Source organism: Musa acuminata, chromosome BXJ1-9, assembly GCF_036884655.1.
Source record: "Musa acuminata AAA Group cultivar baxijiao chromosome BXJ1-9, Cavendish_Baxijiao_AAA, whole genome shotgun sequence".
NCBI classification, from domain to species: Eukaryota; Viridiplantae; Streptophyta; class Magnoliopsida; order Zingiberales; family Musaceae; genus Musa; species Musa acuminata.
Genome location: NC_088335.1, coordinates 45,761,756 through 45,785,148, shown reverse-complemented (window position 1 = coordinate 45,785,148; position 23,393 = coordinate 45,761,756). Strand labels below are relative to the sequence as shown.

Sequence of the window (23,393 nt, the reverse complement as noted above, 5' to 3'; positions counted from 1 at the left end):
CAAAATAAAAAGAAAATGTTTATATAGAGTGAAAAAAATTGGGATTTAAAAATGAACGGTGATGGTGGGAGATGTTTCTTGCGTGTCCAATCTAATTCTTAAATGATTTGCTGATTTGCATCATCTGATCACTCCCATTTTTCACATACAATATCAAAACCATGCAGTCACTGCCACAAGAACTACTCACGATAGCGACGGTAGAATGGCCCTCTTTGATTCTGTGAATGCAGAAAACTGGGATCAAGTGGAGCATGAGAGGCCAATCTTCTGCTGTTCGATGTGCCACATAACTGAGAGTTTGTCGAAACATCAACTTTCATCCTTAGATGTAAACTTCTGTGTGCATTTTGTGTGGTAGCTCTCCTGCAGTTTCCTGGAAACATCCTACTTTTGTCCACAGCGGAGGCAAAAACGTATTGCAGTCCTTTGTACTGTAATATTTTCCCCTTTAGCTGTGATATAGACCTTCCCCCCCCCCCGCAGACATGATCTAGTAGGACAAAATTTTGGCTATAAATATCTGAGAATTCCATGTTTCTTCCCACTCTCATTAAATCTTCCTTTAACTCCAATGAACTTCTCTTGATTGTGCAGACATACCGCACAAGTTGATGGCATTTGTGGTCTCAGAGAAGTTCAAAGCCTTGGTGAACACAACTTTCCTCCTCCCCTTGTGCTTCTTCTTCACGTCCCATATCCGTTCTCCTACCACCTCTGTCCATGTCACAAGCACTCAGGCTCTCCCCGGCTGCGCCGGCCTGCACAAGCTCAAATACAACCATTCCGAGTGCCTTTACATCGGCGGCTACAGTCCATGCTTGTCGCAGCGCTACGTGAACGATCTCCACCTCTACTACTGCCTCTTCGGGAGTCATCCTCCATTAGCCTGTGCTCTCCTTGCCCTGTGGGTTCTCGTGTTGTTCCACTTGTTGGGCAACAGAGCCTCGCAGTACTTGTGCTCCTCGGCGGAGGACTTGTCTAGGGTTCTTAACCTCTCTCCTGTTGTAGCTGGTGCAACGCTCCTGTCACTGGGTAATGGCTCGCCTGATGTGCTGGCCAGCATCGTGTCGTTCAGCTTCGGCTCCGGTGAGCTGGGGCTGAGAAGCGTGCTGGGTGGCTCGTTCTTTGTCTCCTGTGTCGTCATCGGCGTCATCAACCTCTGTTCTCCCTCTTCTTCCCGGTCGGTACGCATCGACAAGTCGAGCGTCGTCCGTGATGTGTGCTTCTTCATCGTCGTGCTCTCGTCCCTCCTCATGATCCTACTGGTTGGGAGGATCACCATCTGGGGTGCAATGGCTTTTGCCTCCCTGTACCTCGTATACGCCTCGGTGGTGTCGGTGACGTACTTCTATCGGCAGAAGTACGACGACCTGGCGACGTCGATCCTGGAAAAGGAAGAAGAAGAAACGGATGGCCAGGACTCGTCAACCTACTGTTGGCTTCAGGCAATGGCTTCGCCATGTTTGAAGTTGTTGCTTTACCTCATAGACAAGCCTCTCGATCTGCCATGGATGCTAACCATACCGGATGTGTCAGAGCAGAGGTGGTCAGGGATGTATGCCGTCTCTTCGGCCACATTAGCACCCATCTTTGTGACAGCCCTGTGCAGTTCCAAGAGAAGGGGAATAGGATCCCATGATGGTTTCACCATATGTCTCTATGAAAGCCCGGTCGGCGGTGTTTCAGGTCTCCTTGCACTGCACTCCACCATGAGGGAGAGTCCACCAAGGAAGGGCTTGTACCCTTGGTTAGCAGGAGGGTTCTTGATGAGTGTTCTGTGCACTTACATCGCAGCCGAGGAGTTGGTCGGGCTGCTGGTATCCTTGGACTACATTCTTGCAGTGAACCCTGCAATCCTAGGGCTCACAGTGCTTGCATGGGGCAACTCCATTGGAGACCTCATGTCAAATGTGGCAATGGCCATGAGTGGGGGAAGAGATGGAGCTCAGGTCGCAATCTCAGGGTACTACGCAGGGCCGATCTTCAACACAGTGGCTGGGCTGGGGTTGTCCCTGGTGATGTCAGCCCGGGCACTGCACCCAGATTCTATTGTGATCCCAGTTGGGACAGCCGTGCTTGAGATCTTGAGATTCACGAACGGGGGATTGTTGTGGGCCCTGGCGACGTTGGCGAGGAAGGACATGAAGCTGGAGAGGGTGATGGGAGTTGGCCTGTTGCTTATCTGCTTGTGCTACCTGTCCCTGAGGCTCTCCCAGAGCCTTGGGCTGGTGGTGTGACTTTAGGAACTCTAGCTTTTCTTGCATTCTCCGTTTGTGCTCTACTTGTTTTAACCAGTTACCCCATCTTCTTCTTGGTCGGTCTGCTGGATGCTACTACTGTTGCTCTCTCTGTGTGTCTGTACGTTCTTCTCCATCTGATGTATTAAATATTGATATTAACTCTTATTTTAATCAGTCACCTCAGCTTCTTAGTCTTCTAGCTTCTACTACTGTAATGACTCTCTATCTATCTATCCATCTGGTGAGAGAGAGAGAGAGAGAGAGAGAGATAAGGGCATTTAATGTCGAAAGGTGTTCTCCATCTGATGGGTTATATGTTGCAACATATTACGTCTTGGCTAGCTTAACCAGTCGCCTCATGTTCTTCTTAGTCTGCTAGCTGCTATTACTCTGTGCGAGAGAGAGAGAAGGGCACTTGATGTCAAAAGCTGCTCTGTGTGTTCTCCATCTGATGTATCGGATATTGCAACATACTACCTCTTGTTTATTCAGTCACCCAATCTTCTTCTTAGTGATGTGCTAACTGCTACTACTGTTACTCTCTCTCTCTCTCTCTCTCTCTCTCGGTGTTGTGCGTGTGTGAGACGGGCATTTGATGTTGAAAGGTACTCTGTGTGTTCTCCATCCAATATATCGAATGTTGCAACTCATTACCCCCTAGTTTTAACCACTCGCATCATCTTCTTCCTAGTCCTGCTAGCCGCTACTACTGTTGCTACTCTATGAATGTGTGTGTGTGTGAGAGAGAGAGAGAATGCTGCAGATGAATATGGAGGCAAGAGCCAATGAAGGAGGACTTGGAGCTTGGATAATGAGCAATGCGTAGCTCAACTATGGTTTAGTAAGAAAATATATTGTGGAAGCTCATCTCACCTAATTTAAATGAGCAAAATCCGAGTTCAAGGAGGCAAAATGTCAGAATTTACTGCATTTCAAAAAAGGTAAAAGAATCAATCTCTGAAGCGACAAATGTGTTCAAGGAGATAAAAGATGGCAGTAGCAGCAGAAGACGATCTAGGCAGACAAAACTCGAATTCTAGTGTGTTCTTTGAATGGGACATGTGGGTTTGTCCTCAAGCCCAGACGACTAGCAAGAGAGTACCACAGTCTTATGCTTCTGTGTCTCCTTCCTTGTTCATAATTAGCATCACCATGCAGAAAATGTGGAATGAAAGCTTTATCTATACTCAACCCTTTTCATTGTCCTTTTTTTCTTTCTTTTTACCATCATTCGAGTACATGTGGAACTCAATAGTTAACACTCCCTTTTCAGTGTCCTTTTTCTTCCTTTTACCTTCGTTCGAGTACATTGTGGAACTCAGTAGTTAAGACTCCGACAATATGATGCATAAGTTTAAGCATGAGATTATGTATAAGGTTAACCCTTTAACTTCTAAGGGTTAAGAAGAGTTCATCAGCTTAGCTTGCTTCACCCACTCAAACCTTGATTTGATTCAGGCATGGCTTTTCACTGTGTGATTCTTCCTATCTTTATCTCAATCTTCGTCCCGCAATGATAAGGAAACACTGTTAAGTTATCTACCAGGCAACACAGCAGGCAGTGGCAGGGAATCGTGTTGCAAGCCTCAGCTAAATTATCTCTTGGCCTCTTCTCTTGTGACACAACAGCAGGTAAACTCGGGATCCAAGATGAACTGTTGCCATGAGTACAGCAGTGGAGGATCCAATTCTCGTGTAGATCTGTGGGAGGAAGCATGCATGAGGGCTCTCAAACTCTCTGAGGAGAGATGTGTTGGAGAAGAGATGAGTCAAGCCATTTGCAGTTGCTTCATGGAGTCTGTCAGTTACCATTGTTGTTTGTGTCAAGCAGGAGAAGTGAGGGATGATTGCAGTGGAGAGAACTGAGAAGTCTCCATGATAGCTGGGGAAGGAGAAGCTAGCAGCTTGCAGTACTACTGCTGCTGTCCATTAATGGTGATGGAGTTCGGATTGCTTTCTCAGAGTGCTCTTCATTGTGTTACCAACGAGAGAGGATGAACATTGCAGAGTATGCTCTGTTGTTGGCGTCTGGTTGTGATCTGCATGCTAAAAGCTATATTAACATTAATACAAACTAACATATAATTTATGTACATGTATATATACAGATATTATGATAAATTATCCAACATCGCACCAGTGGTCTAGTGGTAGAATAGTACCCTGCCACGGTACAGACCCGGGTTCGATTCCCGGCTGGTGCAATTTTAATTTTAATTTTAATGTGTTGAAAAGACCTTTTGTTTAAATCTATATTGGTTTTTGGGTCTCCTTTTTTTAAAGTATATATATATATATATAATTTATTCATTTTAGTATGCTAATAGTTTAATAGTTGAGAAAATATTTAGATCAATGAACGAAAAGTTTAGATACATATTTTCGAAAATAGTTGAAGAATTAATTCTTTTGTATAGTATTATTTAAGTTCTAAAAATGTAGGATATTTTGTGAAATAAATATTTGTCAAAAACAATTCATCATCGCACCAGTGGTCTAGTGGTAGAATAGTACCCTGCCACGGTACAGACCCGGGTTCGATTCCCGGCTGGTGCATTTTTAATTTTAATGTGTTGAAAATACCTTTTGTTTTGATCTATATTGGTTTTTGGGTCTCCTTTTTTTAAAGTATATATATATATATATATATATATATATAAAATTCATTTTAGTCTGCTAATAGTTTAATAGTTGAGAAAATATTTAGATCAATGGACACAAAGCTTAGATACATATTTCCGAAAATAGTGGAAGAATTAATTATTTTTGTATAGTATTATTTAAGTTCTAAAAAATGAAATTTTTTTTGTGATATCTGTATTTAGTCTCATATAAAAATATGTATTGATTGAAAATATTTGTTCATTTTAATCTGGTAATAATTTTAATTACTGAGAAGATTAGGAGATTAAAGGAAATTAATTTTATAGCAAATATTCTATAAATAGTGGATGAAATAATTCTTTTTTGTATAGTACTATTTGGTGTTTGGTCTCTTTTAAAAGGATGTGTTTCATGAAAATATTTCTTCATTTTCAGTTGGTAAGAGTTTTAGTTCTCGTAAAGATTCGAAGAGCTATCGGGGCTTAAATTTTAGAGAACTAAAAAAATAATGGAAGAAATAAATTTTTTCTAGTATTATTTTGGTTCAAAAAAATGAAATATATTTTTTGTTTCAAAATTATTAGAAGTAATTTCTACAAGCAAATGTAGATATGAAGTTATCAAGCATGTATTTTGTATCAGTCTTTAAGTTTAAATAGGCTTTTTGGGTCCCTTTAAAAGTATAAATTTCATGAAAATATTTATTTATTTTTAGTTAATAAGAATTTTAATTCTCGAGGAGATTAGAAAATCTGATCCACACAAATCTTAGAGAAATATTTTCAAAAGAAGTGAAAGAAATAAGTTTTTTCCATTATTATTTGGATTTTAATTTTGTCATGATATATTTACTGTCATTTGGGTCTATTTCAAAAGCACATAATCTCATTAGCTGATAATAATTTTATTTCCCAAAAAGATTAGAAGATCTGAAAGGTACAAAGTTCAGAGATATAATTCCAAAAAAGTGAAATAGGCTTTTTTTCTCACAAAATTATTAGAGATAACTTCTTGACGCGAAAAATAATAGAGATAAAGTTATCAAACATGTCTTTTATATCACTCTTAAAAATTAAAATTTTCATCAAAAAGAGAAAAAACAACTCTAATAGGATCCCAAAGTACTTCTGTCTATGTGACAGATGAATCTTCTCTTTTGCATCAGTTATTAGGTTTTTTTTTCATGAAGAAAAAAAGACAATAAAATATTTTATCCAAAGAACTTGAAGCAGATAAAAATCACTTTTATGGCAGTTGAATCTTCTGGTCATGTCTCACCTTGTCTGCATTCTTCTAGTGAAGGCATTTCTTATGAATCAGTATCTCATCAGCATTTCTTATGGTCATGTCTCTCTTACATATTCTTGGATTTTTCTGTCCATGACTAGTTTTAATGCACAAGCAATTCATTAATTCATGTACTAATGTGCAGATTTCAGCATCTTGATACTTGTCTGGTGATGTATCATGGAACCATGCTCTAGAAGTGTATAGAAAATGCCACATACATTTCTGCATCCATCATCTGAAGTAGTTTGATCATCATTATTGCTGGGAACTGTTTTATTTACTGATTAAGGCCTGACAACCAGTGAGGTTTACTAACCCACATATACCTAACTTGAAATTTATTGGAAGATGTTGGAACTAATTGGTGACTGTTTGCTGACACTTGATGCTGACATCTCAAAGATAATGTGAGTGAAAGGGGCACTGCTGGGGTTTTTTCTTCTATGTCATTTATATGATGTGATGCAGAAGGGTGATATAATATTGATAGGTGAGGTGGAAGGGTTTTGGAATTATTCCTAATCATCTGAATCAGTTAACAGTCTCAATCTAATGGATTTCCAGCAAAACCAGAAGTGAAATGCTTGCAGCATAACAAATCATCATTGTAACTTTTGACATGTTCCCTTACAGTGAAAAGGATTTGGATTGAAGAGAATTCTCCTTCATCCATCATCCAAAAAGAGCTTTATGTGGTGGGTATTTCAAAGCATATCATGTGCTATCTATGAGTGGTAAGCAAGTAAGGCTGTGAGCAAGGCTTCCAGCTTACATAGAGAATGCTGCAGCTGCATTTATCTCCAAATATCTGAAGGTATTTCCTTCACTTGAATCAAAATCTTGATAAATCTTGTGATTAATGGTCTAATAATCTTATGAATTTTGTGTTGCATAAACCATATTCAGGTCTAATTCTGATTAAACTCAAACTTCTTGTCTAATCTGTGACAACATAATCTTAACCAAATGGTGTTACAGAACTTGAACCCTGTCTGCACTTCAACTTCAGTAGGCAAGTTGCCTTACACCATGGCCTGTTCTCCAAAAAGTGTCCTTTAGTATGTTTTCATTAGCTAGTACCAAGATGAATTGCTGCCATTCAAATTCCATGGAAGAGGAAGATGACTTTGTTAACATTTTCCCAAGATTGATACTCTTCAAGCAACACAAAATAATTGGCATTGGCATCTCTTTCAAGCTTTACAAATGAGGACCAAACCCATCAACCATCTTTAATACCTAATCAGCTGCTTATTTTATGAATTCTTCTGCAACAGTAGCATGGGTTGACTCCCAAAGATGCTCTGACTTTGACATATTTACTTGTTCCATCATGTTTTCATATGAATTAATGCCAAACATCTCAAGGACCCCAAAAGATAAAGAAACTAATTTTACAAAGATCAAACAACACAAGTAAATTTATTCTGATATTGCTTTCACACTCATGTCTATTGAGCTCATATTTTGAATTATAAATATGCCATAATGGAGGTACTTAGTTGTAAGTAACCTAATATGACATTTACAAAAGACAATGTTGGAACATCACCTACAATTTGGTTCTGTTTCATCTTAATGACTCATCTTTTGGCCTTTTGAAGCATGCCTCTAAATTCAAGAACATATCAGTGTCCAAAAGGAATCTTGTGTTGGCAATCAAAAAAGCAATTGAAGATATGACATGGACATTCCACCTTTCTCTTTTGGAGTTCTTTGAGTTGGATTCTTTCTTCACTGTTACAAGTGGATAGAGATAATTTAAAAACCCTTTGGTACTGGAACCTTCCAGATCTTGCATATCTTGGAAATTGGCCATTATGTTCAACCTGAATTCATGAGTTTTGAAGTTTTATTATTATTATTATTATCTCTTCTCTCACTTTTTTGTTTTTCCAATACAATTAAAAGCATCAAACCCCCACATGGGGGGAGAGGAAATGTATAAAATTAAAGGAGTTGTGGGCACAGTAAGGGTTCATTTATTAGATCCATCCATACAATGAAAAAGATTATGGATACACAACCATCTGAGCTACCAAATAAATACAAAGGAGAAATATGTTTTTGTTGTTAATTTTGGTGATCTCATAATGATCATATTTGACACTATTCTCACCTTAATTACAATTTCAATTTTTTATTAAGATATCCTTTATTTATTTACTATTTTACTTACTGAAAAATTATAATTAAATAATTGATCATTGTCAAACAATCTAAAAGCTTAAGTTGACAAGTAAGGTAAAAATTAATGCACTTATATTCTTAATACTCCTCCAAAATGGCACAAACTCAATACTTCAAACTTATGTTGAATGATTAATTTGATTAAAGCTCATGAATTTTCACTATAATATCATATTAAATTAATGAATATTGTCAAGTTTAGATCATTCTATGATGATGAAATGGAAATACTACCCTAATAATGATCATAAATGTACATCCAACTACAAATGGAACCTACCAATAGATTCTCTCAAAATTATAGAACTGTTCTTAGAATCCAATTTAATCTTGAAAAAATACATAATTATTTTTGAAGAAATAAAACAAAATATAGTTCTCATAAAGTTACATTTATTACAAAACTTGTTGAAATAATAAAATAGAATCAAAATTTATCTTTTGATTAATGAAAAACCGAATGATAAAATATGAAGATGAAATATTACATAAAAATATCCTAATATTTTTTTTTCTACTATATATATATATATTATTGAGGAAAATAGTATTAAAATTTAGTTTTTGGAACCAATTTTCCCACAAGGAATTATCACAAGAAACTATATCTGAGTAGGAAGTAAGCTCACCAACTTCACTTGTCTCTTCTGCAACAAACAAAGCATATGCAACCAAATTTACATATCTTTGTGGTGGTCGAATATCTCTCCGTGGTCTATCCTTAGCTATGAAATATTGCTATTCCTTTCGATCATCTGCGTTAGTAGACTCGGGACCACCTACTGACATTCTTTGAGTAGAAGAGTTCGACTTAAATGAATCTGAACTACAAATCTCAAGCTCCACCTGCTTCTGCGCACTATCATTTGTACAATTAGTAAAATTTTCTTTATTATATTTACTGTTTATTGTACTTCCCTTCTCAAAAATCCTAAAAACCCCCATCTAATGCCATCATATGTAACTCTCCTCTGCCCGTTATCTCGGTAAAAGCAAGCAGCCGTATCGGCCGATACTTTCGGATATGTCGGCTGCCGTCCATCGCATCGCTGCCGTCCACGTCGCCCCCAAATCCACATGCAGCCGACACCAAACCTTCCCGTATTTACAAAGACGCCCTTCAATGTTACGGAGCTACCGCGACGGTCAACTCCGTTATCCGCCGCAACGTGGGCTGACGATGGATCCGGACACTGCGCCATGTCAGCTCGTGGTCAGAAGCCGACCTGTTGTGCTGTCACAGTAGATTGCCGGCGAATTGGAATGACTTTAATGCCCTCAAAGAGTCGCGCTCTCGATCTGATCACTCCGCGAATCGAGCGAGGGGAAAAGGAGAACGTCAAAAGCTGAAACTTTTCGACCCCTTTTGGGCAGTGGGAATCGCCTCAAGCGCCTCTCGAAAGCTTCCACCTTTTCCTTTGTTTAATGCTTACAGAGCTGTTCACCCTTCCAGTTTTTGGTACGTCATATTCTCCCCGATTAAAAAGATTTATAATAAGTTTTTGGTACGTTGTTTTAATTGGATTCTACAGTTCTTTTTGAGCACTTTCTCTCTATCCAACAATTCATTACCAAAAGTTGGATCATTTGAAGCTATTGCTCGCGTCTTCTTGCACTCGACAAGACTCGGCTGCAAAGTTTCCTTCTTGGATCCAAAGGCAGCGTTTTGGCTTCTCTTCTTCATCTCGCGCCGCTGATTTCGACTAGTTTGTGGAGAACGCAGAGCTCTGGTGGCGAAAGATTGCTCAAATTCGTCACCTTTAGTTGAGTTTTCTGGTCACTTGCCTTCCTTCTCCTCTGTTTTCCGTCGCTAGAAGTTGCCTTCTTGGGAATTCAATCACTTTCAGGACATTTGCCGTGGTGATTCTGTGGTTTATGTGAGGATAAAGTTGGCTCCTCCTTTTCTCTTTTCTCTCCTGTGGTTCTTGGTCGGTTCTTATCTTAGCTTATCTCCGTCCCTGTCCTTGTCTTCATCATAATAAAAGAACACAAGACAAGGTTGTCGACAGTATCCTTCTCAGTTCTACCCACTACGCCAATTCCTATCATCATCCCAAACATCCATCCGTTGTGTTTCTTAGTTGGATGTCTTTCTTGAATAAAGTTACTCTAACCAACTCATTCCAATAGAAGCCTCGGCTCCAGCTTATCTTGTGTTTGGAGATTTCTCTGTGAGAAAAAGTATGTCAGCTTACCAGATCTCCATATGTCTCATCGTTGTTGGAATATGTTGTTCTTGGGCTGATGGCCTTGGAGTGAACTGGGGGACGATGGCGACACACCCGCTGCCGCCAAAGATCGTCGTGCAGCTCTTGAAGGATAATGGGATCAGGAAGGTTAAGATTTTTGATGCTGATGCTGCCACCATGAACGCGCTGGCTGGTTCTGGGATCGAGGTGATGGTAGCCATTCCAAACAATATGCTTGGATACATGATCGATTATGAGACAGCCAAGAAGTGGGTGAATCAGAATGTCACTCGATACAATTTCCAGGGAGGAGTGAACATCAAGTGAGTATGAACTCGACAACCTGATTTGGATGCTAAAAAATGTTTCATGATTTCTCCGTCTTTCCTTTTCTCAAGGTTTAGATTCAGAAACATGTCATTTTTATCTGTGTGCCGAGTGATTTCAGCATCTTGGATGATATGGGTTGTTTGGCATCAATTTCCTCTCATTGATTGCTTCAGTTCTACTGTGGTATTAATTTACTGGGTTCCTTTTATCTCTCTGAAGGGAAGTTTTAAACCTAAGTGCATTTGGAAATTTTACTGTATATTGGAGGTTCATCTTCATTAACCGAAAAGCTTCAGGTTTCCATTAATACTACTTTTTCGGTAGTTTATGTTTGGCAAGAACAATCCTTTTTGTGGCCAAGTATTTATTTCCTGCACAATCTTCAAATTTCAGCTAGCAATCAGTTGCACATCCACTTTTCTGCCTCTCATAAACTTAGTATCTTTTGATGAGTTCTACATGATTTGTGATGTTGATATTCTAACAATGTTTCTTCATCGATTCATATACATGTGTCACTAGTTGTATAAGAAGCTGGAACCTAGCTTTTCTTTACCCAATTGATATTGAGTTTTGGATGGGAGACAATGAAGGATCTACTTAAGACACTTTTGCACGGAGCCTATAGTTCTGCTTCCTAATGAAGGAGAACATGGTGCACAATGTTCATAATTGGATATCCTCTTCTCCATTTAGGAATTTGTGCTGAGAAATAGAGAGAGCAGTATTGAAGTCTTAGTTGAAAGGTGTGTTCTTTCTAAGGCTTGATCGATATTGAATGAATAGTTATCACGAGAACTAGCTTTTGGAGCAAACTTATGAATGAAGAAATTGGACTACTGCTTCTAGGAACCTAAAATCTGCATCGTCCATGGAGTTCAAGTGTAAACAGTTTCGGCGCAACAAATTGCAGCTCCTAATTCAATTTATGTATGAGAAACGGCGATGATGTAACATGATGTTTTTTTGCTATGGAAAGATTTGAAAGAAACACTCTTAATTGAAAGAAACTTGTGAATTTGGACTACTGCTTCTATGAATCTCAAGTCCACATTGTTTGGGGTTTCATGGATAAACAGGTTAAGCACAAAACATGCAGATACTAATCCAAATAATGAAAGTAATGGTGATGATGGAACATGTGATTTCTTGCAATAAAAACATTTAAAAGAAACATTCTTATGTGACATTTTCTTTGATATTTTTTTGATGACTTGGATTCTTGTGTTTTAGACATTGCTGCAAGTAACTTTCTACAATGGACACTGCTGCCATCTACTTGCAAGAAGCATGAGCAAGTGTTTGTCCTTATCTCATATGAGACTTTGATCTGCTTTTACTTTCCTCACTTGAAACAGCATCTTAGGAGTCCATTTGCAACAGACGTGGATTGCGTAACATCTGATCGCTACTTTTCTCTATGGTGATTTATGTAAATCCATTGTCTATGGCCTTATGAGGATTAATTTTTTTGTGTTATTCACCATCACAATAATGGAAATTGCAAACTAAGATATGCACGCATATTTGGTACATTAATCTGTGGTTTTCAGTAACAACAGTGAAGCACAAAGTAAAACCTTGCTGTTTCTTTCTCTCTTTCAGATATGTAGCAGTTGGTAATGAGCCCTTCCTCACAACCTACAATGGCTCATTCTTGAACTTGACATTGCCGGCCCTTCAGAACGTCCAAACTGCTCTCAACAATGCAGGAATCGGCGACACGATTAAGGCCACGGTGCCTCTCAATGCTGATGTCTACAACTCACCTGTTAGCAATCCTGTCCCCTCAGCTGGGAGATTCAGAGCTGACATCAACGACCTCATGACTGAGATTGTCATGTTCCTCAACCAGAGCGGCGCGCCCTTCACCGTCAACATATACCCATTCCTGAGCTTATATGATAATCCCAACTTCCCTGTGGACTATGCTTTCTTTGATGGCACATCCACTCCTGTCGTGGACAATGGAATTCAGTACACTAATGTGTTTGATGCCAACTTCGATACGCTGGTCTCAGCTCTGAATGCAGTTGGCCTGGGCAATTTGCCGATCATTGTTGGAGAGGTTGGCTGGCCTACCGATGGTGACATAAATGCCAAGGTCTCCTATGCTCAGAGGTTCTACAATGGCCTGCTGAGGCGTTTAACAGTGAATCAAGGGACACCTCTCCGTCCCAACCAGTACATTGAAGTGTACATGTTCAGCTTGATCGATGAAGATGCCAAAAGCATTGACCCGGGGAACTTTGAACGCCACTGGGGGATCTTTAAGTATGACGGGCAGCCAAAGTACGCACTGGATCCTTCTGGGCAGGGACAGAACATGATGCCTGTGGCTGCAAAGGGGGTGCAATACCTGCCTCAGAAGTGGTGTGTGTTCAACCCAAATGGTGGTGGTGACATGAGCAAGCTGGGGGACAACATCAACTATGCATGCTCAAGATCAGATTGCACTGCACTTGGATATGGGTCTACTTGCAATGGCTTGGATGCCAATGGGAATACATCTTTTGCCTTCAACATGTACTTCCAGGTTCAGAACCAAATGACCCAAAGCTGCTTCTTTCAAGGACTTGCTGTGGAGACGACACAGAACCCCTCAACAGCTGACTGCAACTTCACCATCCAGATTGTTTCATCTGCTTCAGCTTGCTCGCCATTGCTGATGGTGTTTGTATCAGTCCTTGCACTTTTGTTCTTCTAGAGTGATTTGTTCATTTTTCTTAGCTGAATCACTTGTATGATAAGATTCTGAGATAATATCATTTGTCAGATCCATTTAATAAAGTTCAGATGATATTGGCAATCAAATCACAGAGCTGTTATTACTCATAATTAGTGTTTCTGCTACTGAGGAGCAGAGAATTAATAGATCTTGTTGTGTGGCATGACAACAAAAATGACTGTTCACAACATGACACATTGCCTGGCTTTCCAAAACCAAAAGCTACATCACATGCTCATGTTGGCTTTAGTTGTGACAAATCCATGTCATCTTGAGGTTGCAAATCACATCTGCTATGTGCTGATCCACAAAGGCCTGCCTAAAAGTTCCTCTTTAAGTCTATTTTGGAATTCCTCACAAGCAATTTGTTCTCAGATGTCATTTCTACAGATAAAGACATCTCATGAGAAAATTGAACTGATTACTGTACTACACTTCAGTAATCTATTTCTTCAACTTAAAATTGAACTGAAATACATTTACATAAATATCATAATGGAGCCTGCAAATCTAAGAAACACTGGGGAAGTTTGATATCCTCACAACAGTATTCCCTTTGAGTTTGAGAGACAAGATAGTTCAGAGTCTAGTATTGATATTTTATGAACTTTAGAAGAGTTTGAGAGAGAAAATATGCCCTGTCACATATGTGCATATTTTCGTATCGCCCACATGGACCCATGCAACAGATACGATGATGCAGACGTGAAACTTCAAGTACGATGTGGCGAGCAACACACACATGGCGGGTAGCTGCTTGTCGCCCCCTCCGTACGAATGACATCATCATGGTACAACCATCCTATAAAGCTTGGGACGGTACCGCGCGGCACCAATCCGTGCAGGTCGGTCGACGCTTGACAGAAGCTTAAGCCGACTACCCGAGGAGCCAACCGTAATTAATTGACCCCGTATGACTGATTCATTATTGGAGGTATAAAAGCTAACCCTATTTAACCGGGAGGAATTTTCGCACATTCAACTTACTCTTACTTCACTCAATTCTAACTTAAGCTTCGGAAGGATCGAGTCGAGAAATTCTCCTCCCAACCTCGACCTGTGTGTAGGGGCTGGCAACGAAGAAGCAAACAATAATACTCATAGCTCAACCCGACTCGACGCGCATTTCCTCTTCTCGAGTCTCCGCGTGGATGACCTTGCACATCCGGAATTGGACCAAGTCGTGCTGACTCCTTGGCAACGACGTAAAGGTTCACTAACATTTTGGTGCTAGAAGGAGGGCCTGATGTTGCTAAAGTGCCCCCAACCGAGCAACTCGGGAGAGTGCCCTAGAGAAGAGCCACCCTTGACTCACCCGACCTTCGGGTTTGGAGGCAACTCCCACTTCCTTTGAGCCTAGAAGGGAATACCTTGGCTGCGACCCTGAGCTGCTATTGGCGGCTATTCAATTATCCCAGGATGTTGCCTCCTGAGACCATCATGAGGCAGCCTGCTATCTCAGCCAAGGAGTTCCTCAACCTTACCCACTAGGTGCAAGCGTTAGATGGGATGATGCAAACCATCACACCCCCCATACCCCAGTTATCTTAGCAGATGGTTCTCCCCCCACAGTTGTTGCCCATGATCTAACCTACGCTCATCCTTACACCTCGCAATGCCACCCTAGTCGACCAGCCACCTCAAACTTCAAATGCCCACTCCCTAACCGGGGAGCAATTGAGACACCTAAGGCCAACGACAAGCGCAACATCCCTGTGCCCATACTCATTGCCTCGACCTTCCTCGAAGCCAACACCCTATCGTCTGACTCCATGAACAAATCATTTTAGGCCCAATTGCGGCTGGTGAATCGATGCCTAGACAAGGTTCAAAGGGAATTTCATAAATCCGAGGAGCTCGGGGAACGTACATTAGTTGGGTCCCCATTTATCCAAGAAATTTAGGACAAGCCTATCCCCCTCAACTTTCACCTCCTGGTGCTGGAGGCATATGATGGTGGCTCTGATCCAGCAGAGCACGTTGCCACCTTTTGGGCCTATATGGTCCTATACGGTGCTTCCGATACTTTGATGTGTCGAGTATTTCCTACCACCCTCTAAGGCCTAGCTTGGATATAGTATAGTTGATTAAGGTTGTCCTCGGTCTCGTCTTTTGATCAGCTTGCAAAGGAACTCGAGCTTCACTTCTTAGCTAGTGCGTGACCTAAACCATCCGCGACCATGCTCCTCGGGCTAAGGCAAAAGGAGGATGAATCCCTCTCCTTCTTCGTCACCCGCTTTGCTACCGAGATCCGAGGGGTTCCAAATGCCCACACCTCTTTGGTTATGTAGGTGTTCTTGACGGGCCAACGACCTTCAAGTTTCTTTTGATCGCTAGTCGAGAGACCACCGACGACCATTCCCGAGATGCTCTAGCGAGCCAACCAATATGTTGTTGCTGAGGCACTGGTGACAAGAAAGAGCGAAGAGTCACATAAGAGGCCTCGCTAGGAGCTACCTATGTGAGCAGATCGGGAAAGAAGGCCCGCCATGTCGAGGTCGAAAATAGATGAGCTCAGGGTATGCAGATCAAAAAAGAAAAAAAAAAAAGTGGCTCACTTCAGCAGAGCATTTGCTTGAGTTATAAATCTAGGCTCGAGCAATGTGGCTTGGCCAGTCATGTGTAATTAGTCACTGCTCAGTTCAGTCAATGTCCGAGCAGGTGCTCGGCAAAACATGGGGCCAAGTAGTGTTGCTCGGCTAAGCCATCACTCGAGCTATGTTGCTCAGCCAATCTAGTTCCCAGTGGCCGAGCAGTGTTGCTTGACCAATCATGTACAATCAGTCGCTGCTTCGTTCATTCAATGTCCAAACAACTGCTTAGCTAAACATGGGCCTAAGTAGTATTGCTCGGCCAAGCCAATGCTCAAGTTCTGTTGCTCAGCCATCCAATCCCCAGTGCCCGAGCTGTGTGGCTTAGCTAGTCATGTGCAATTAGTCGTTGCTCAGTTTAGTCAATGTTCGAGCAACTGCTTAGCCAAACATGGGCTCGAGTAGTGTTGCTCGGCCAAGCCAATACTTGAGCTATATTGCTCAGCCAATCCAGTCCCTAGTGCCTGAGCAGTGTCACTCGATCAGTCATGTGCAATCAATCACTGCTCAATTCAGTCAATGACCAAGTAACTGCTCGGCCAAACATGGGCCCAAGTAGTTTTACTCAGCCAAGCCAATGCTCGAGCTACGTTGCTCAGCCAATCCAGTCCTTAGTGCCCGAGCAGTGTTGCTCGGCTAGTCATGTACAATCAGTCATTGCTCTATTCATTTAATGTTCGAGCAACTGCTCAGGCAAACATGGGCCCAAGTAGTGTTGCTCGGCCAAGCCAATGCTCAAGCTACATTGCTTAGCCATCCAATCCCTAGTACCTGAGTGGTGTGGCTCGACCAATCATGTGCAATAAGTCACTGCTCTGTTCAGTCAATGTCCGAGCAGTTGCTCGGCCAAATATGGGCCAGAGTAGTGTTGCTCGGCGAAGCCAATACTTGAGCTACGTTGCTTGGCTAGTCCAGTTCCTAGTGCACGAGCAATGTTGCTCAGCCAACCATGTGCAATCAGTTGCTGCTCAGTTCATTTAATGACCGAGCAACTGCTCGGCCAAACATGAGCCCAAGTAGTATTGCTCGACCAGGCCAATGCCTGAGCCTCGCCTCATGGCCAGTCCAATGCCTAAGCAATGCCTCGTAGCCAATCAAATACCCAAGCTATGCTTCATGGCCAATCTAATGCTCGAGCCATGCCCCGTGGCCAGTCCAATGTTCGAGTCATGCTCGGCCAGTCCAATGCTCGAGCCTTACCTTGCGGCCAATCCAATACCCAAACCACGCCTCACAGCCAGTTCAATGCCTGAGCCACCCCTCACGGTCAGTCCAATGTCCGAGTTACGTCTCGGTCAATCTTGTGCCCAAGCAATGTATCTCGGCCAGTCCAGCGCCTGAGTTATGTCTTGACCTGTCTAATGTGTAAGTCATGTCTCAGCTAGTCCAATGCCCGAGCCATGCTTCATGGTTAATCCAATATCCAAGTCACGTCTCGGCTAGTCCAATACCCAAGCCACGCCTCACGACCAATCAAATGCCCAAGCCACGCCTCGCGGCCAGTCCAATGCCCGAACCACGCCTCACGGCCAATTCGATGCCTTAGCCACCTCTCGCGGCTAGTCCAATGCCCGAACCACGCCTCACAGCCAATTCGATGCCTGAGCCACCTCACGCGGCCAGTCCAATGCCCGAACCATGCCTCATGGCCAATTCGATGCTCGAGCCACCCCTCGCGGCCAGTCCAATGTCCAAGCCACATCATGGCCACTCTTGTGCCCAAGCAATGTAGCTCGACCAGTCTAGAGCTCAAGTAGGGTTGCTCGGCCAGTAAGTCCCTAAGTTATGTCGCTCGACCAGTCCATCTCCCGAATAGAAGCTCACGATCAATCGACGACTGAACCACCAGGCCTAGCACGATAGCCAACCCGGCTAGCAAAAGGCACCAAGCCATGCCCCGAGCCCTACCATGAGGAACCTGGGGCACGCCTTTTTTAGGGGGAAGAGAATGATATGGTATATTTTGGCATCGCCCACGTGGGCCCAGGCAAGAAGACTCGATGATGCAGACGTGGAACTTCAAGTACGATGTGGCATTCAACACACAAGTGGCAGGCAGCCGCTTGTTGTCCCCTTTGTACGAATGATATCATCACGGTACAGTCGTCCTGGAAAGCTCGGGACGACACCACGTGACACCGATCCGTGCAAGTCGGTTGGTACTCACACAGAAGCTTAAGCCAGACGCAGTTAATTGACCCTGTACGACTGATTCATCCTCGTAGTTATAAAAGCTAACTCTCTTTAACTAGGAGGAGGACTTTTGGTACATTCAACTCACTCTTATTCCACTCAATGCAAACTTAAGCTTCGGAGAGATTGAGTCAGGAAATCCTTCTTCCAACCTCGACTTGTGTGCAGGGGTTGACAACGAAAAATCAAACAACAAGACTCATAGCTCATTCTGACTCGACATGCATTTTTGCTTCCCGAGTCTTCGCGTGGGCGACCTTGCACATCCGAGATCGGACCGAGCCATGCCGACTCCACGACCATGGCATAAAGGTTCACCAACAATACATGCTATATATACATACGTATGGACATGTACATACATACATACATAGTGGTCCGTCTCGTCTGCTGACGACCGCGCTGACGTTATTAGTCAATGGAAATAACACTTTCCGAGCAGTCGACCATGAAAGTGTGTTTGGCAGCTCCCAAGAGTACACAACGATCCCAGCCATTGCCCCGACCCCGTCCGCCTCCGACGAGGCCTCCCTCCCTCTCGCCGGCCATGTGACCATCGTCACCGGCGCCTCCCGCGGCATCGGCAGCGCCATCGGTCTCCGCCTCGCCTCCCTGGTCCTCAACTACGCGTCCAAAGCCGCCCAGATCAACTCCGCCTCCCCAAACTCCCCCCGCCCCAGCGCCGTCGCCGTCCGCGCCAACGCCTCCGCTCTTCGACGCCGCTGCACATCCTTGTCGCCAACGCCAGCGTCGGCTACACCAGGTACCCGGTTCTCGCCGACACGGACGTGGAGGCCTGGGACGCCATCTTCGGCGTCAATGCCCGGGGCGCTCTCCTCTGCTGCGCGGGGGAAGCGGGAGGATCCTGGCGGTGCCGTCGTCGCTTGTGGGGGCGCTGCGGCCTGGCTTCGGGGCGTACACGGCGTCAAAGACCGGCAGTAGAGGCGATGACGAGCATACTGGCGAAGGAGCTGCGGTGGACGGGGATCACGGACAACTGCGTCGCGCCGGGGCCGACCACCACTGACCTCTTTTTCGTGGGAAGGAGCAAGGAAGAAGTGAAGAGGGCGGCAGAGGCGAGCCCGTTCGAACGGCTGGGGCAGCCAGCGGAGGTGGCCGCCGTGGTGGGGTTCTTCTGCACCGACGCCGCCGGTGGATACATTTGACGGATTGTGTGTTCGCTGATGCTGTTTGCCGTCTTGGGAAGAATAGGTGTTGCAGCTTACTACCTGCGCGGTTGACTTTTGTGATTGTTGACGAGTAAAGTCCACCTTTTACACTTGTATGATTGACTATTTAAGGAGGCTTCATGTAGCCACGTGGTTGACTTGTTTCAGCGAACTCACATGGTTGACTGTTTAACGTCGTCGACTATTTAAAGCGACCTTTATATAAGTCATGTCATCACGACATGAGTAAGGGGGTTAATTATAATTAACTAAAATAAAATGGCTTTTATGCAAAAAACCCCGACTTTTTTCTCCACCCAACTTGAAACCCTAATTCTTGTCTCCCAAACTCATACCTTCTGTACGAAAACACCTGTTTTTGAAGTCTTTCTTACGCGCATCCGTCTCTTCTTCCGTTTCTACCGCAACGGGTCGATTTCTCGCATCTCAGCTAGCTCGGGACTGTAGATTTTGCCGAAGAAGCACCCGGTTTGGTGCCATAATTGGGAGGATCGATAGATCCTTGCTGGGTTGTGCCTTCGATCGTTAAAATCTTGGTAACCCTTTGGGAAGTTTTGAAGTTTGGTTAAATTGTTCTTTTTCTTAGATAAATAAAAGTCCGTTAAGAATTTTGTGATTTGAACTAAAGTAGAACTCATCTGGAGTTGTTCTCTCCATACAGTAAGTTTGTCTTTTCCACCTTTTGCTGGAGAGGAAAAATTTTGCACCGTAGAGTTGATTGCTGAAGCAAGATTGCTTTTATTCTATTTGAAAATTAGGAATCATGAGTTACATGTATTGGACCGCACATTTTGATTTTACAATAATTGTTTAGAGAACTCCCAGTATAAAAGATTATTCGGACAACCCATATTGTGTTGGTGTGCAATTACTTAATTAGTGTTCTCATATGTCCAGTGCAGTTATTTAATTTGGACACTATTAATTAGTGCAATTATTTAATAGTGTGTGGATATGTAATTTCACAATCTGTCTCGAATAGGATCATGAGGTTGAATCAACTTATGTTATTTGCTTATCATAAGGATGGACATGGGTTTAAGTCTAATCAGTTTGCTCTTTCTATGGTTGTCTTGACTCTTAATCATTGTTCGAATACGAAATAAAAAACTAGCAGTTGAAGATTACTGTTCCTTTGGGACAGACACCTGATCATCAACAACAAGAAAAAAATTGCAAACATACACATTGTGGGTGCATACAGATGAATAATATATGGTGATGGGATGCACTTAAACTCTTGCTTTTTCCAGTTGTGGGAAGCAAGCAACTCTTTTCAATCGTAAAATTTTCTAGGCGATAACCCGTTAAAGCATTCTGTTCAATATTATTAATCACCAATTTACTTGTGAAAATTGCTAGGAAATATAATATCTATCCAATGCCGTTGTCCAAGGCTTGCCAAAGTGGGGCCATCATGTGGAATTGCCTTTGTTTTTGTTTTCTCATTTTTGCTTGTTGGACATGGAACTCTAAAGGCATGAACATGTCTTTCATGTTAGCAGGTGAGTGCTAACAACTTGAGTTATGCAGTAGCCAAATGAAACTGGACTGAAGTGTTATTTAGATTGATTTTATGCTAATTTAACATAAATTTGGTTACATGATCATTCTCGTAGTAAATTAAGTACCATAATCATGCTGCACATTTGTATTACTATTATCAGGTTAGCAGTCTATATATTCTCTTTTATAATCACTTTTGACAATTTGTAGGTACTTGTCATCCATGATGAGAATTACACCGAACTTGTTGATCTTTTGTCAGGGTTGTGCTGGAGCAAAGAGCAATCAACAAATAAAACTTGCAGCACGGAAGGAATGTAATAAGTTTGAAGAGTTGTCCATTCTTAAAACATGACACATATGTTTTCACTTAATTTTTATATAGTTTTAGCCATTTGTGCAATTCCCATTGAGTAAAGTTTGACAGCATGCACTGTGGTTATTAAAAGCTCACTAGTATAATCCAGAAGCTTGGTTTCCTAGCTAACTTTAAGGTATCTAGTCATATAATCTAGGTTCTTGGTGCTTCCTATCCTCATGTCTCTTCCCTAAATTATTTCTTTAACTTCTCTACTTTTTTCTGTCTAATTTGTATTTCAATGAATAGGATTTTAAGATCCAGAATATTCTTAGTTCATGTGAGGGCCCTGCCTCTTCTCATGGTGTTTTCTGCGGTGCAAGTTTATCAATCTTCTATGTGCTTGAGAACAATTTACTTATGTATCTATCTCCACATGATGTCTTGTTTTTCCATTATTCCATTTTAATTCTTAAGCAAATTGTTTAGTGGTTAATATTCTATTATACTATTTCCATTTTGAGCCTAGAGAACCACATTGGCTTATCAGTGACTCTATGCTCATGCTCAATTTCTTATGTTAGTCACAGAGATTATATTTCATTCGAGTAACTTTGTTATATATGCTTCAATCTAATGAAGCATCAAAGTTCTGGAAGTTTTTCTTGCTGAAATTATACATACCCATCTGGAACCTAAAAACAGCTGCTTTTGTGCACAAACCAGCGATTTTTCCTGGTTTGATATTGCGTATGAAAAAAATCAAAGATGGTACTTTTCATTTTTGCTTATGGAAAAATTGTTCTCACTGGGGCTAAGGTAATGTTCTTAAAGCAATTTCAAATACATGAGTCATGCATATCTCTCTTTTATTCATCATCTTCAATCCAATTCAGGTTCAAGATGAGGCACATGCTGCATTTGAGAATTTACCAGTCCATGCAGAAATCAGAAAGAACCAGCAATGGTATGGTAGATTGTTGCATTGGAAAGGTTCCATTTAGTTTCTATATGCTCAATCAAAAAGCAAAGGGAAAAGACTTGTGATTTGATGCAACCTTGCCTTGTGACAATTTGTTGTTTTAATACATTGGAATGCACTGGGAAACTTCTCACTTGAAACTTTCCTAGCAGATGATTCATAGCTGCTGCCTGGAATGGAATTTTCAACTACAACATATGTAAATATTAAATGGCACATCATCCTTTATAGGTTGTATATGACCTACAGTTTTCTTGCTTTTGATCTACTGCTTGTGCAGCACTTAGAATGAAGTAAATTAGCCTTAAAATGTCTCTAATGTATTTCATCATTGTTGCATCATTATTGGTATTGGATTGTAGTCTTTAGAAAACTTGTTAAGATGATCTATTAAATTTTGCTTCCTTCTTGGTTGTTTTCTTGTATGCAGATATCATAAGAAACTTGTAGCTGGCTAGGATTTTTTTTTCAATTAATGTATGATCAAAATTTTATAAGACAAGTAACGCTTTATGAACCTAAGTATTAGATGATTAATAATACACATATAAATGATTTGCTTTAGAGGATGTTAAAGCATAAACAATTAAATGTAGCATAGTCTAGAAGATAAAATAAGAAAAAATATTTAAAATAATATGAATATGTGATAAAAAAAAATTATATTTATGGAAGTGAGATCTTAAAAGATTTTACTAAAAATTATAGATAAAGACTTGCATATTTTTAATTTAATTGAGAGTATTACTTCTTATGAGGTTCAATTGTGACAAAAGATCTCATGTAGATGATCTCAAATGATTAAAATGTTATTCTAATTATTGATGGGAAAATATTGTTTAATTCTCTGTCTTCTTTATTTCTTCTTATCACTTTGCTAACTAATGAGGGTGCAGAAATTTTATTGTGACCATTGTGATCAATCTCAAAGATGCAAAATTTCCATGAAGAACATGTTTCTCAGGGACTCATGCACTCTATAATTTCATGGAGAAATATGAACCAAGTTTCCTGTGTGTTGGGCAACTTCCAATTGGTCAACACATACACTTATGTTGC

At 41.6% G+C, this 23,393-nt stretch overlaps 2 protein-coding genes, 1 long non-coding RNA gene, 2 other non-coding genes and 1 pseudogene across 8 annotated transcripts; all 6 read left to right on the top strand.

The window, feature by feature from the left end:
- The first annotated feature begins 614 nt into the window (after positions 1-614).
- LOC135594394 (cation/calcium exchanger 1-like) lies at positions 615-2,319 on the top strand. The gene has a single exon (XM_065084774.1). It carries the CDS (start codon positions 615-617, stop codon positions 2,238-2,240), a length of 1,626 nt encoding a protein of 541 aa, XP_064940846.1. The 3' UTR covers positions 2,241-2,319.
- A 2,057-nt stretch (positions 2,320-4,376) lies between these two features.
- TRNAG-GCC (transfer RNA glycine (anticodon GCC)) lies at positions 4,377-4,447 on the top strand. Its single transcript has one exon. It is a non-coding gene; the product is annotated as a tRNA-Gly (tRNA).
- A 281-nt stretch (positions 4,448-4,728) lies between these two features.
- On the top strand, positions 4,729-4,799 carry TRNAG-GCC (transfer RNA glycine (anticodon GCC)). The gene has a single exon. It is a non-coding gene; the product is annotated as a tRNA-Gly (tRNA).
- A 4,832-nt stretch (positions 4,800-9,631) lies between these two features.
- On the top strand, positions 9,632-13,660 carry LOC103999042 (glucan endo-1,3-beta-glucosidase 8). 3 transcript variants are annotated; one of them, XM_065084089.1, is made up of 3 exons: positions 9,632-9,786; positions 9,921-10,839; positions 12,452-13,660. In XM_065084089.1, exons 2-3 carry the CDS (start codon positions 10,511-10,513, stop codon positions 13,551-13,553), a joined length of 1,431 nt encoding a protein of 476 aa, XP_064940161.1. In that variant the 5' UTR covers positions 9,632-9,786; positions 9,921-10,510; the 3' UTR covers positions 13,554-13,660. The 3 variants fall into 3 exon arrangements, with proteins under 3 accessions (XP_064940161.1, XP_064940160.1, XP_009418954.2); XM_065084088.1 differs by having other exon boundaries at positions 9,665-9,786; positions 9,860-10,839; XM_009420679.3 differs by having other exon boundaries at positions 9,678-10,839.
- A 3,543-nt stretch (positions 13,661-17,203) lies between these two features.
- Positions 17,204-19,524, top strand: LOC135594148 (NADPH-dependent aldehyde reductase-like protein, chloroplastic; annotated as a pseudogene).
- A 339-nt stretch (positions 19,525-19,863) lies between these two features.
- LOC103999403 (uncharacterized) lies at positions 19,864-22,653 on the top strand. 2 transcript variants are annotated; one of them, XR_010479829.1, is made up of 2 exons: positions 19,864-20,084; positions 21,317-22,653. It is a non-coding gene; the product is annotated as an uncharacterized LOC103999403 (long non-coding RNA). The 2 variants fall into 2 exon arrangements; XR_010479830.1 differs by having other exon boundaries at positions 21,265-22,653.
- The last annotated feature ends 740 nt before the right edge of the window (positions 22,654-23,393 follow it).